The sequence below is a fragment of the Chelonia mydas genome, chromosome 6 (genome assembly GCF_015237465.2).
Source record: "Chelonia mydas isolate rCheMyd1 chromosome 6, rCheMyd1.pri.v2, whole genome shotgun sequence".
Taxonomy (NCBI): Eukaryota; Metazoa; Chordata; order Testudines; family Cheloniidae; genus Chelonia; species Chelonia mydas.
This window is the reverse complement of record NC_051246.2, coordinates 39,322,972-39,338,517: the sequence shown is the minus strand read 5'-3', so window position 1 is coordinate 39,338,517 and position 15,546 is coordinate 39,322,972. Positions and strand designations below refer to the sequence as shown.

Here is a 15,546-nt window from a genome sequence, read left to right as displayed (position 1 = left end):
CTTTTTGGCAGAGTTTTATAGTTTTAGGCCAGAAGGGACCACCAGATCATCTAGGCTTACCTCCTGTATATCATAGGCCACCAACACTAGCCAACACCCACACAGTAAACCCAAAAACTGACATGAGGCCAAAGTATTACAGCCCACAGAAGACTAGACTATGACGTGCCACAGGCAGAGAAAATAGGAGGACTGAGGGAAGAAAATAGGAGGGACCAAGGACTGAAAAAAGTTCAGAAAGACGAATGTTTCAGAAAATTTTAAGTCACTGAAAACACATGTATGTAGTGTTATTTTAGCTATGTTGTTACCAGGATATTAGAGAGAGAAGGCGGGTGTGGTAATATCTTTTGTAAGCAGGATGAGTTCTCCCCTGACAGCTAGCTGGGAGTGGGAGAGACTTCAGGAACAAACTGTATTTACATGAACACACCTACTCTGCCAAGATATACAGCAGATAGAGCTGTGTTGCTCAAAGTGATCAACTTTGGCCGGTGTTGGGTTACAAAACATTTTAGTTCTGAATGCAGGAGTGGTGAAATGTTGTCAATGTTGTTTTTACTGCATGAATAAAGGGGTGCAGAACTGAGCTTAACCTGTCCCAAATGAGGGAGTCACCCTCAGCTTAAAGGACCTCATTAAGCTAGGGGCTCGAATGTCAGACCCCTGTGAATGTAAGAGAGATGAGGACAGGTGTCCCAGACAGGAGGTGTGGACTCTCCCTAAGGGTCCCTGGTCTGGTTTAACCTGTTCCTCACCACTGTTCAAAGGTAGAGCTAAATAGGCTCCATTAGGAGCCTTTGTTATTTAAATGCTTAAGTAAGAGCTGAAACCACTTGTGGTGGGACAGCGTTTCTGCCCGGCCAGCAGAGAGGAGCAGTCGGCCAGCGAGAGCAGCCAGCCAGAGCAAGCAAGTGCTCAGTTGGCAGAACAAGCAAGGTGCCTTCTTCCCCGGGTGGGAGGTGAACTCACACAGATGCACCTTTGAACCCTGGGTGCTCACTGACCAAGGACAACCACTGTGAGTGGGGTGTGGTGAGGGAGCAGAGAGGGGCACGGAAAAGGAACTTTTGGTTAAAAAAACAGGAGGCAGAAGGCGCTGCCCCAAGCACTTTGGGGTGGGTGTCCTGCTCACAGCTTTACGATTATGAATCCTGCTTGTGGCATTTTCCCTAATTAACGTCAGGTGACTTCCCTCCTTTCATTAAAAGTTTCTTTTTTACACTCAGACTCTGTGCTTGCGAGTGGGGAAGTATTGCCTCTCAGAGGCGCACAAGGGTGGTGTGTAATTTTCCCAGGTTACTGCGTGGGGGCTCAGGCCGGTTCTGTGTTGTACTGTTGAAAGGGAACCCCAACATTTTGAACCCGGTCCTCGTTACTGCCGTCTCCACTGTCAGAAGGGTTACACTTTTATTGGACCAATTTCTGTTTTTGAGAGAGACAAGCTTTTGCGCTTACATAGAGCTCTTTTTCAGGTGGTCAGAATGGAACCTGTTATGCAGTTTTAACCACAGTTCTCTCTACAACAACCACTATGATATAGAATCCAGAAGATATTCTTTATACCCACGATAAAGTGCCGTACATAAAATTTCTGCCCAAAGCTGCACTATTAGATCAAATCCATTTACACAATACCAGATTGGCTCTTCCACACTGAAGAGGCTCTAATAGTTTCTGACAATCCTGCAGCCACCTCACCTGATCATCATAAAGCAGAATATTGAAACTGGATCACTGTTTTTTTAATTACCTGCTCCTGCTCCGCTTGCTGGTACTGACAATAGCTAACTCTGCACGTATACCCTGCAGAAAGAAGTTGTAGCAGGAAGTCTCTATGCGTTCCTCCCTAATTGTTCCTTTGTGAGGGACAGGGATCCCACCTCACCCTGGAACAGGTCATGGGGCATGTCACAAACTGCCTGGTTCTGGGAAGGGTGGGGATCAGAAGGCGGCCACAGTCTTCTAAGCACAGACTGTGCCTCCACAGCATCGCTGACTGCATCTTGCCCACGTCCCTGCCGGAACAGATCCAACAGAACCATGGTACCCCCCGGGAATTCCATAAAAAGAGATATTACAGCATCAGATTGTATTCTTCTCTAATAAATCCCCACAGGATTGAAAGGTGTCTAGCTACTCCCCCAGCCCACCCTGTACCTAATATCCCAGGGAGGGAAATGGCGCCTTTGAAGTGGCTAACATGACCCCCACACCCTTACCGAACACTTATTTCCCTGCGAGAGGGAATAAAGTTACCTTAATAGATAGATCCGGGAGAGTTAATCCTACCCAGTGGAACTACTTGCAGAGTACACTACTATTCAATGCAAGCAGAAAATGGCAGAGTTGGGCCTATGTAAGCAGACATCAGATAAATCACTAGGGCTTAATTCGGCTTAAAAATGCCAAAAATGATTCACATAAACGTCACGGTATTAGAATCACAGGTGTTCCATTTTTCTTCCTAAAAACAATTATCTAAGAACACTGAAAAGAGGGGACGTTTGACTGCCATTGAAACACTATAAAACACCTACTGTGAACATTAATAAGAAGTCTAAAAAGGAGAAATCAAATATCAGAGCTAAACAATATCACTGCTCATGACAAACGTATTTTCTTGAATTTCACATTTAAGATCAATGTTTCATGAGCACATACACAATTATTTCACAATGTCATTTCCTAAATATAGTTAATAGAACTACATAAGTAACAGGAGAGCAGAACATTTAGGACATTGAAGTGTCTTATTTAACCCAATTTTGGCCTTACAGCTCCTTGTCTAATTTTTATTTAATATTTTGAGTTAATTTAGCAGTTGTCTGAGCTGAAACACAGCCTAGAATCAGGTGCAGGAATAATGCAAGAAGAGGCTCTGTAATCTTCCCAACACAGCTTTGCCAAATACAACCCACTTTTGACCTACAGCATCCTTGTTTTTCTGCTCCTATGATTCCCCTGGCCTGAGCACAGGTTGCCAACCTTGTGTAACTGTGCCAAGTTGTGTAGTGGACTAGGGACTTGCTTAAGACCACTGACCATATTTGGCTTACAGTCCAACTCACATTTCAGTCAGTGAAGGTGAGTTAATTCTCTCTTACCTACCCCCTCCCTCCTCCCTTCTCAACTAAATCAAGTAACACAATCCACTAAGAAGTACTGGTTGAGACATTAAATAGAAAAGGTTGTACTTTATTCATTAAGGGCTAGTCAGTTTCCCCCTTTACACATAGTGGCAAAGGAGCGAGGAACCTCTGCTATCTTATACAGACACATAAATTACAGCCCTTGCATTCAAGGGAGCACAGGGATGGCTCTGAGTTGGGAAACGGGACAGAAAGTAGGCAGAAAGGAGGCCAAAAAGCTTCCCCTCTCCCACTAAATTCAGGCCAGGAGCATCTGTAAGGTGGGAAGCTCTGGGAAGTATTTGCCTCCTCGTTTTCATCCTGCTACAGGATGGAACCATACTGCTTTCAGTATAGAGCTGCAGCAAAATCCATGATTTAGCCCTAAATAGTTCCAGTTACTGTGGGCGTTTTTGGTTCCTGGCTCCACTGAGGGAAGAAACTAAGCTTAACAGTGTAGCCTTGACTCAATGGGTATGTCTATTCTGCAATTTAACAACCCAGCTGGCCCATGTCAGCTGACTCAGGCTTGTGGGGCTCCAGGAGGGTCCCAGAACCCAGGCTCCAACATGCCAGAACAAGTGAAATAATAAATAAAATGTTTGTCTATCTAAACTTCAGGCAACTCTGCCATCCATTGATGAGAAATTTAGGAGGCCGGACACTAATTAAACTGTTTTGCTGGGGGAGGGGTGAGGAAAGGTGGTTAACTTGCATTGTATTACATTGTCTTCAAAGTCATCAAACAAAGTAAAGGACCACAAAAAAAATAAGCAGCCTCTCAGGGCTCCTGGCCTAGTGGGGCTCTCAAAACTTTAGACTAGTAGTCTTGGGAGGCTGGGGAGTTTCTTGAGGATTTAGGGCCTCCCAATGTATTACTCATTCATTCTACAGCCCTGGAGATATTTTCCATTGATAAGGATGAAGATGAGAAAACCTCAAGGAGTCCTCACCTTCAAGACAGATTCCTGAAACTATAAGAAAACTGTCAAGGTATTTTCTTTCGCTCTGAATCTAAAATTAAAGGTTATCCTGATTACAGGGGCTCATTGTATTGAGGAAAGACTGTAACGAAACAAAGATAATTTTCTATTTATTATGTTGGGGTGGTTTTATTCAGCTAGATTTACATTAATCTTTGAGGTCCAGATGTGTATCTTTTGTCAAATAGTTCTGGGATAGCAAATACTGCTAAATCCAAAGGAATGAACGAAAACTCACACTGAAATAAAAACACAAGAGTCTGAGCTGTTTTTTGGCTGTTCCTTTCCTTCCGATTATTGCTTTGACTTTTAATTTTGAAACGTCAATGGTAATTGTAAACTGTTGGAGGCTGTTCCCCCATTTGATTAATGATGATGTTAAACAACACTTTAGGCTAATCCTTTCTACCTTTCATCTGAATAATTGCTAAGTATCTAGTTCCTTTCACCTGGGACTGAGGTGAAATGACAGGCTATTAAGTTGGAGTGATCCGGAAGTGTGCCCTTTGTCACATCTGGCCACAGCCTATGGCCTGACCTATTTTCATTGTTGATCACGGTGCCTTCCCTCTTCTGAAATGTTTGTATCTTCAGACATAGGGCTCAGGCCTGCCAATGCATACAACACAACGTTGCTATTCCCATGGCACTACGACCGCCAGCATTTGCAAGATCAAATCTATAATTTGTGGACAGTTGTTGTTTAAATAATAATTATTTATTATTTGTATTACTGTAGCACCTAGAACCCCTAGTTATGGACCAGGCCCCCATTATGCTAGGTGCTAGAAAATTCAGAACAAAAAGACAGTCCCAGCCCTTGAAGGTAGTATCTGGCACAAGATGCTCCCAAGAATGCTGAATCCTTCTTAACTCAGGCTTTCACAATATAGAATGCTTTTAAAAACTGTGTATTTACACTTCCTTTAATCTACTCTATGGAAATATCTGTTTTATTCTGTTTTAGCACCAATAAGAACAGAAGATGAAGAAATTATTCCAGCATAAAAAAAAAAGTGGGAAAAGGAAATTTTTTGCAGCAAGCAACTTGCCCAGTTAACCTGGGACTGACTCAGTTCCAAAAAGAATTTAGTGGCTCTGAGCCTGCATGCCAATTTTCATAGAAAATACAAGCACAAAGATTCAAGGAACTCTTTTCCACAAAAGAGACTTATTGAGACGTCAAGAGGGATTAAATCAGGCCTTATGCAAAAACAGTTCAGTGCCTGAAAAAGACCCTGAATCAAAAGGTAAATCAGACAAAAAAAATAAATAAATACAAACGTGGCATGGCGAAATCACAACCTGTGTGAAAAGGCAGCTCACATATCCCACAAGCACATATACCACAATAGGAAGCTCCATGCATGTGTCAAATTCCTGATGCTGCCCTTACAAGAAGAATGTACTGTACCTGGGTTGGGTGATTCTCCCTCAGTAGGACACGTGGGGATACTTTGATGATGAGTGGAAATGGTCAAGGAATGGTCAAGTGAATTGTTCTGGTCTGTGGCTTTCCAAGTGTGTTGTTTTCAAATTGCACTGGTAGTATTTGCTCCTTAGGATCCAGAGACATCTGACCAGGGAGTGGTCCAAACACAACCCTCAGAGGGACCCCCTGCACCCAGAATTAGACCCTTACCCACACCCATCACATTGGTGGCAGTTGTCCCCTTGAACTTAGGGGGACTATGGACTACAGCATGCAAATCGTGGGTGTAGGACAACTAGATGGTAAGATCTCAAAGAACATCAGGAGGGTGTTTCTCCACTAGTGATTTCATGTATAATTTGCTGGTTTTGTACTAACCTTTCCTCATAAGTTTCAAGTCTCTGGCATCCAGCAGATGCTGCTTCACTGGCTGCCTTAGTAAGGACATAGCAAGGAAAAGATGTCTGCTTATTTCATAGGGCAGCACCTCTCACGTATGAGCTCTAGGGGACTGTCCCAATTCCTAACCTTTTTTTACTTTTGTTTCTTCACATGCTGTCTCTTTTTTATAGGGTTAGACAACAACTAAAAACAACTTGAGGGAAAGAATCAGGATTCTGAAAGTTAAATAATGTTACTGAGTTTTTGGTGGTTTTTTTTTTTAAATAGTAAGCAAATACTTTTAAAAGACTTCAGTACTGTCAACACCAACTGATCAAAAATCATAAGCCAGGTGCAAAAAACTATGAGATTATTTTTAAATGCCATGATTTTTAAGTAAAATAATGAAGCGTTCTTTTTATTGACCTTCTGGCTTCTGAACATCTAGGGTGCACTTTCAGGTCACGCTTTCAAGCTTTTGTCTGCAATCATCGGAGCTAGAAATATACTTTAAAAAAATGAAAGCTCAGATTCTCTTATAACCACATGACTCCAGGAGCTGAGGCTGCAAGAGAACACCAAACATTGCTAGATTCACAATAAACATTTGAAGAGTTGGCAATACTGAGATTAAAAGGTACTGAAATGTCAGAAATATTCCAATTTAAATTTTACAAAGCCTCAGAGAGGAGAGTAAAAGATAGAAAAATATTTAAATACTTAGAAGACAACGTTGAAGAACCTTAGATTGTAAATTCCTTGGGGCAGGGACTGTATTCACTGTATACGTGTGTTTACAGCGCTTAGCACAAATACAAATGATAATGTGTTTTTTAAACATTTTCTTAAATAATTAAAAATAGAAGTTCTATTTAACAGTGTCCTGTTTATTGCTGAGAGCAGTACTAGTGCAAACAGGGCAGGAAGTGAAGGCAGAGCAGAAAACATCCAAATACCACTTTAGCTGCTCTTGGAACTACCTGCAACTAGTGGGAAAGAGCTTGGCGGGAGACAGAGCCAGTATTCCAAACTGTCAGAGTTGTCACCGAAGGTGGGCAGGAGCACTGTGAAACTGCACTGGAAGGGCAAGTGGCACTATTGCAGGTGCTATGCTTGTATTTCCTGTCCACACTGGCACAAAATAATTACCTCTGCGGTTTTGCTGTCTTGTGCTGAACAATTGCTTCAATGCAAGCAGCACATACCTGGTACTCCCTGTCATTAAAGGTATAGTGGTGGCTGTCACTTATAAACAGTTGATACATATTTTCTGAGACAAACTCACAGACTAAAGTCTTTATCTGGGTAGAATTTATTTTCCTGATAAATACTGTAGATATGCTCAGAAAGGTCTACTGGAGTGAAGAGACAATAAAAGTGATTTAACTCTTAGGGGTGAAGCAATCAGGATTCTCCTCTTTCACTATTCTTCTCATCATTTCTTTCCTCCTTATTTTCAGTTGTTCCTGCTACTTAATCAACTCACTGTATTTTCCATTTCTCAGTGCCTGCTCCAACCCATTTCATTTTTCAGAGGTGATACTAATTGGATTTCACCTGACACCCAGGACCACATCTGGCTGTACATAAGGAAGAAGAGAACATGCATAAATGTAGTACACCAGGGAGGGGAAGGTTATAATCACATACTACACTTCAAATGCTATGCATTAACTTCAATATCCTGAGGAAATATACCATGTCAGACCTCTGAAACACAAGCATACTGCAATTCTAATGAGATAATAAGGCCTAGAGACAAAATACTGCTGTTTCATTCATAAACTTTACCTACTTTCCCATACAGAATAAGAAGGTCTTGATACGTACCTATTCCTCTTCCCAGTGTGTATCCCATTTCAAATCTAACATTAGCCAAGAGTAGAAGTAAAAACCCATTTAAACTTGCTTAGAATCCCTACTTAGTCCCTCAAATGAAGCACAAGTAGAGATGAACAAACCTCAAGCCCATATTTCTGTAGAATTTACAACACTGGGCTCAGATTCTACAACCCTTGCTCCTGCTAAATAGTACCTAGTCATGCAAATAGGGCCACTACCTACACTAAAACCGCTTGCATGAGTACTAAATGTGTATTTAACTTGAAGAGGGATTGCAGAATTGGGTTAATAAAAAGTAGTACTCAGGTCTCAAAAACAAACAGAAAATTCTTTGTACTCTAAAGAATAAATTTATTTCATGATGGGACATATATATCAAGAGCAGAGCATTCCTTTGTCCTTCAATCAGCCATCTGACACAGCATTTTAGTTACTGACTTTTTAATAAAGGTATACATTTCAGATAATTTAAAATATCTGAAAAGTTCACATCACCGCATGCTTGCAGTCAATTTTATTTTTTTATTTCTAACTACATTACACTCAGGAATCCAACCTGATATCAGCTTAAAGGCTGAGAATTTTGGGGATGTTAGCAAGGAATAGGAAAATCTAAAACAAATACTCTAATATCTTAACTTCCCTTACAACTCAGTAGAAATACAAGCTCCTCTGACCCCTAGCACCAAAGTGAAAACAAAATAAAAAATAAGGGAAAATGTGGGAGATAATGTCATAAAAGTGGAAGCTGCAGGAAAATTCATTCCAACTCTTGCACCATCAGCACCAAATAACTAGATAGAAGAGAGGCCAAATTAGTTTAAATTGATGCCATATCAACTGGAAGTCTGACTGAGCCCATACATTGAACCGTAATTGCTCTCCATCCAATTTATGGGTCCAAACTGTCTGTTTTGCATCTGCTCCTATACCAATTTAAGCAATTTTGAACTTTGCTCTGCCTTGCTGAATGTATCACAGATTTATTAGTGTGTCATGGTCCAATTTTTAAGATTCTCCACTAAGCTAGGCTATTATGGGGTGTGAAATTTTTATGTCCATCAGCCCAGGCCAGGAACATTCAGGAAGAACAATCACATGTGACCTTGCTGAACCCACCATGAATACTCAAAAGAAAATAATGGAATACATCAGAAAATAAAAAAGGAAGAGATCATTTTGTTCTCTTCTTCCACTACCTTAAAGATTTGCTAGAAAGTGGTCTTGAACACTATGAAGAGCTTACAAAAGTGTTTCTAATTGGTAAAAAGCATTACTGATAGTAAAATGGGCTTGATAGGCCAGCTAAGGTATTATCCCTCTGTTATATGATTGAACCTGCTCCAGTTTCATATATGGGATGAATGAAACTTTTAAATATTTATTTAAGGGATTGATCCTGCTCCAATTAACATAAACTGGACAGGATGACACTATTTCTTGTATTAAGTGAAAATTAGTTATTTCACCTGTAAGCATGTATTAAAATATTATCCTTATGCTACAAGGACAATTTTATAATACATTTTACACAGGTTTAGGCATCTGATTTTTGTCACTGGATACAACAGTTAACAGAAAGTATAATCTTTTTATTACAAAAGTTTTTATCTTATCAGAGAAGCAGTCTTTTTAGCCTCAACATTAAGAGTTTAGTTATCCATCCTTAAACTACACCAATGGCCAATGAAAAATTGCCAGTAAAATACAGTATAAGAGCCCATATGATAGGAAATGATGTTAACACACTGTATAAAGCAAACTACCTTTCTCATCTCCAAAATTTAGGTGTCATAAAATTGTTTTTAAAATTATTTCTGTGTCATATAAACATATAAACTTTTTTTACATATAATATATTTTACATATAAACATTTGCTTATTGTGGCACTAACATCTTTTCAGACCATAGCTGAAATCAGCTTTATTAGGTAGAAGCATCTCAGGTTATTCTCTTGATTTTGATCCTGGCATGGCACTTTATAGTCTGTCAAGTATTTCTTTATTTTGAATAATGTGTATTATTCCTTGCTCTACCACTGAACTTGCAGTGTAGCTTTGAAGAAGTCTCTTAATTTGTTTAGATCATTCAGTTTCCTCATCTGTAAAATAGAGGTAATACCAACCTTTGCAAAGAGCTTTTGGGTCCTCCAAGGAAAGGTTCACTAAATGCAAAATATTCATATAAAGGAATTTTACATTGATAGTCTAAACAAATTATTTTGCTGCATTTGGAACGATGTTGGTTTTATTATTGCTTTCACAAGCAGATTCCTTAGTTTATTTTTTCATAACTCTTCACCATACAGACATTTTAAATGCCAACTGGAGTTTGATTTGGCAGAGTATTTGGGCACTGCCTTTAATGTTATAATTTGTAAAAGGGTTCAATATTGTCCTAACTGTGTCAAAGCACTTTTTGATGACACAATTGTGAAGTCACATTTAGATATGTATGATGTGTTATTTACAATTGTTATCTAAACACTTAATACAAAAAATCGTAATATGTAACAGCCTATCATAATACCTACAATAGGTAAAATATCTTTTCTTAAATTATTCAGAACTACTGCTATTTTTTAATCTTTATTGTGAAGAGCCAGGGAAAATAATTTAAAATGTCTTGCCCTAGATGTAACAGTATGATGTACACAAAGATATAAACATAGTATGTAACAAGAAAGATAAAGGATGGGATTTTCAAAAGCACGTATGTGAGCAGAAGTCCCATATACACTTAAAGAGAATAAACTATTTAACTGCCTATATCCCAGTGCTAGAAACCTGGATAATAAAGTGGAAGAACTGTTAAATCATGAGAATAAACTGACACGGTTGATATTACCGAAATCTGGTGAGAGAATTTGCATGACTGGAATGTTAAAATCACTCTTTAGAATGGGTAAAAGGGGAGATGGGTGGCACTCTTCAGCGAAGAGACCATTACTTGTTTTAGATGGTTGACATCTTGGAATCACAGGATCTTGAATGTTTATGGATCAATGTTTTAAATGATAACGTATAAAATGAGATATTGGTAGATGTCTGACAGACCACCAAATCAGACTAGAGAACAGAACAAATGGCTTCTTAAGAATCTACTTTAAATGTGTAGAAAGAAAAAGCATGTAATCAAAGGGAACTTCAACTTAGGGACGTATGCTGGAGGTCTCATGCTGCCAGTTGTAAAAAAAAAAAAAAAATAATCACTGGATTTTCTATAAATTATACATAATTTTCTAACACAAGATGTATTGCACCCAACAAAGGGTATTTCAATATTACACCTCATTTTGACTGACAAAGATGACTTGATCAAGTAAATAAAAGTGATGGCTTAGGTGCAAGTGATTGTAACCTGATTACATTTGTTCTGTGCAAACAGAATACAGTCCCAGCCAGTAATATAAATACTTGGAGGTTTAAAGGGGTTCAATTACTAAAACTAAATATAATTATGAGCAGAATTGATTGAGATAAAAAAAAATCTCAACAGAAAAGTAGAATTGAAAATTATTAGTTGTTTAAGAACACTTACAAATCGATATATAACGAATGGGGGAAAAAGTTGTGGTTAATGGCAAGTAACAAGTCAGAAAGTAAGACGTGGGGGCAATTGATAAGGGAAGCTAAATGTAACAGCTAAACATCTATGGCCATTAGGATTACTAAAAATAAGGAATTATAAAAAAAAAATCAGGAAAAAGGGGAGTCTTAACTGTACAGATGCAGACGGCAAAATTGTCCATAATGGTGAGAGAAAATGCAGTACATATTTCGAATATGTATTTGGAACAAAGCTGGATATCGTATTCATGTCATATATTGAGGGTGAAATATTTCCTATTCCAACATTAACTAATGGAAAGAAAACATGAGAATGACTCTCCAGCCTGGTGGTTAGGGCACTTAGGTGGAAGGCCCAGAGTCCAGTTCCCCTACTCCAATTACTATTTAATTATTTAGCAAAAGTGGAACAGCTTCAATAGGAGAAACAGAGAGATCTGCATCAGAATATCTCTCATGAGAGGTGGTAGGCCCCTGTTTAAATCCTTTCTCCCCATCAGGCAAAGGGAAAAATTGAACTTGTTTCCCACATCCCAGGTTCACAGCCGAGCAGGGGATTTTGAGGACCTCACTGGAACCTAAATTTTGGGCTTAGGTTCCCAAGTGGGGAGGTAGGTACCTGAGTCCTTTTGTGGATCTGGGCTAAAGTGACTCATCAGTAAAGTCAGAAATAGAACCCAAAACTCCCAGTCCCCTACTTTAATCACTATACCAGGCTCATTCAAAATGTGACAGGGGAAAAGGTGGTCTCTTCTTTCAATATTCTAGACTTTTTTAAAAACAGTCTAATCATGAGTTACTTTGAGAGAGGGTCACAGACTACAAGAAATCTTTAAAGAGAGAAAAATATTTTACTTTGTTTTGAGATCAATATCATCAAATATGTTTAGTAAAATGTGCGCTATGTCAAATGAAATCATTTGTAAAGCTGTAAACAGTGAAAAATATGATTCAGACTAAAAAGTCCCCACTGTTGTAAGAATCATTCACGTGTAAAAATATAGACCACAAATATAAGTATGTCCTTTAATCTCATGCATTTCTATAAAGAATTTTTCTTTAATGAGAAAAATACAGAAAATTAACTGTATAATTTTGTTGACATAAAGCAACAGAAACAAAGAAATTCTAAGTTAAGTATAACACTGTTCATTCCTCCTGTTATGCTTTGATACTCCACCAACCTCTCAGATCAACATGCAACTGTACATAAAGTAATCTGTGCTGCCACAGCTTGCCATGACAGGACAAGTCAAGGAAGGTATGATCATCCTTAGTGTTGAACTTGCTTTTTTCAGTTAGTGTTACAACCTACATTTGAAATATACCGGTCCAGATTCTGGTTTGTGGCTGATTTGCACAGAGCACAGTTCTGGGCACAGGTACTCAAAACTGACCTTTGCACTATTCCTGCTGAGGCCCTGCAAAAAGTTAGAGATGCCTAAGGTCTGCGCCAGCTTATGCCAGATTGCTAAAAGCGAACAAAACCACAAGCAGAGGTTTTGTATGGCCCAGGGGCAACCTGCCAATGCACCTTTTCCTCCAGCAAAATTAATTCTAAGCCACGGGAGGATCACCCTTATACCATAAATCTCCCCACTGTATTTTCCACTGAATGCATCTGATGAAGTGAGCTGTAGCTCACAAAAGCTTATGCTCAAATAAATTGGTTAGTCTCTAAGGTGCCACAAGTACTCCTTTTCTTTTTGCAAATACAGACTAACATGGCTGCTACTCTGAAACCTTATACCAGAGTAGATACAAGAACTACAGTGAGAAGAGTTGTATAAACTGGATAGTTGCATAAACAGGACAGATCTGCATAGGAAGTTATCCTCCATGCACTAGTTAAGCCAGCTTTAGGGCCATTTCACACTGGTGGCATAGCAGAATGTGGCCATATAGCTGATTCAGACCCATTATGTTTATGTTATTTTTATTTTGGCACTTCATCTCTTTTAGTGAAATGGCATAAATTCCTAAGTGTTCATCCAACATCTTCCCTTGCTCCACCTAAATCTGGTTCTACATTCCTGGAAAACACCCCCCACCCCCAGTCTTTAATTTGTGCATGTCCCAATCAGCCACTTACGAATCATTTCATTAGAATATTAGTAATAAAGCTCAGTGAGAATTCCTTCTCATGAATTTTACTTCTGTAGGAAACTGGTTATTCAGCCCAAATACACTATTACCCCCACACAATCCCCTCTGGCTCCTTATTCTTTCGTAATTGTAATCGCTAGATTCTCCAATCAATCAGCTCTGAAATGAAGATAAAAATAAAGCTTAAGGTACATTTCAAAAAACTCCACAAATTCCACTCCCCGAACGCCGCAAGCAGCTCCAGCATGTAAACACACAGATCGCCCTCCAGGCTTGTCTTGTCCAGCTGCCAACTGCACATTTTCCCAGGGAACATAAACTGAGATGCACACACGCACACTCGCTGCTTTATACCCATTCTGGGAAGAAATTCCTCCCAGCACAGCACCACCGAGGAGCGTGCACAGAGGCCCTGTCACTCCAGAGTCTGCATTAAAGACAACCCTTGTCTTATTCGCCAGGGCACGAGTTTAACCGGCTTGCCAGCCTCCGCTAAACCAGACAGCCCCGGCCCCAGCGCCTTAGGGCGGGCGAAGCAAGCCAGAGGCTCCGCATAGCTGAGGAGTCGGTGATGCGCTCGGGGGTGCAGAAAGCAGGAGCAGATAGGGGGGCACTGGGAGCGCGCTCAGGTTGGGGGGGGGGGAGGATGAGCCGACCCCCCCGCTTGGGGCTCCAGCATTTTTCTGGGGTGTGACGCGTTCCACAGGAAAAAACAGACCGAGCCGCAGCCCGGGCGCGCCCAGCCCTTCAGCCCCCTGGCCCGGCCGCAGCCTCCCGCCCCGCCCCGAGCGCCACGGCCCCGTCCGCCCCGCTCCTGCTCCGAGGGGGAGCGCAGGGCAAAGCGCGGGGCGGGGGCGCCGCCACTCCCTCCAGCTTCTCCTCCACACGCCGCCGCAGCGAGCCCTCCGGAGTCAGCCCCGCTCCCCAGAGCCGCCCAGCCGAGGGCGCTGCCAGGAGCCGGGCCATCCTGGCCCTTTTACCTTCTTTGGCTTTTTTCCTGCGGGCCAGGGTCCCTCCAAGTTTGCCCAAGAAGGAGTCATCTTTCTTCCGCGACGGGGGCGACTTGGGGGTGGTGGGGGACTTGGGGGCCGAGGGGGATTTCGGGGGAGAGGCTGCCATGCCGCGCCCGCGCTCAGGGCTGAGGGGAGGCAGGTTTGAAACCCAGCTGGAGCGGGAGGCTGCTCCCTGCTCCAAACGGAAGCGGAATTATTTCAAGCATTTCAAGCAGCTCCTGCTCTCTCCTTCCCTCCCGCCCTGCGCCACGGAAGGCCGCTCTGTGCGCTCCCCGCTCCCTCAGCCCCTGCTGCACCGCCGTGTACTCCGCTTTCCAGCCCACCCTTCCTGCCCAGCTCCTGGGGGCAGCGGGCCGGGCCGGCCCGGGCGGTTGGCTGCCTCCCTGGAGTGGGGATTCCTGGCTCTGCACTAGGAGCTTTGCGTTCAGAAAAGGGGAAGATCTACCAGCCACCCTCTCTTCCAGGCAGGTGCATCCTACCCAAGATGTACCCGGCTGCTGTTAAGTGCATGGATTGTGCCCTCAGCCGGGCAGGGGCCGTACCTTTGCTTGTCTAAAGATTTTGACCCTATAAATAATAAATTTGTGACAATCCCAGGGGGGTCAGATTCTGATCTTTCCAAGCAAGATCAAGCCAGGTTGGTCTAATTTAACACTAGGGCCTTTACCCACATGGCCCCAAGGCTGGTGGGCACAAAGAGTTAGCTCAAAGCCACCTTGACATGCCCTTCTTCCCCACTCAAAGGTGCACCAAGTGCTCCTCAGCTACAGCTCAGGCTTCTCTTCCAGCCAGTTTAGATTTATACACTGGGCTCATCACATGGGGATTCGGGCCACAACCAGGCCCTTATCCTTCAACCATATACACATGCTTAACTTTACACATGACAAGAGATTAGTCCCATTTAAACCCGAAGAACTACAGGGCCATGGCCCAAATTACTTAAATGCTGCTACCAGGATTCCTAAATTCTGGAAGTGGGTGGAAAGGAGTACAGGTTAAGGTGAATGTTTCCATGTTGTCTGACCAATTCTCACTAGGAAAGACAACAAGCTAATAAGAAAACACTAGCAAGCTTTCTGCAAGTT

The 15,546-nt window shown here is 41.6% G+C and overlaps 1 protein-coding gene across 6 annotated transcripts in view; it reads right to left on the bottom strand.

Annotated features, from left to right (window-relative positions):
• Positions 1-15,231, bottom strand: part of PARVA (parvin alpha) — a 98,449-nt gene extending 83,218 nt beyond the window's left edge. For 2 of the 6 annotated variants that reach the window (XM_037899832.2, XM_037899836.2), the window contains exon 1: positions 14,426-14,712. In XM_037899832.2, coding sequence (XP_037755760.1) covers positions 14,426-14,485 — 60 coding nt within the window. In that variant the 5' untranslated portion in view covers positions 14,486-14,712. Of the gene's footprint in view, positions 1-14,425 lie in introns of all 6 variants that reach the window. The other 4 variants (XM_037899833.2, XM_043550239.1, XM_037899831.2 and 1 more) reach the window with 4 other exon arrangements.
• Positions 15,232-15,546: the final 315 nt, after the last annotated feature.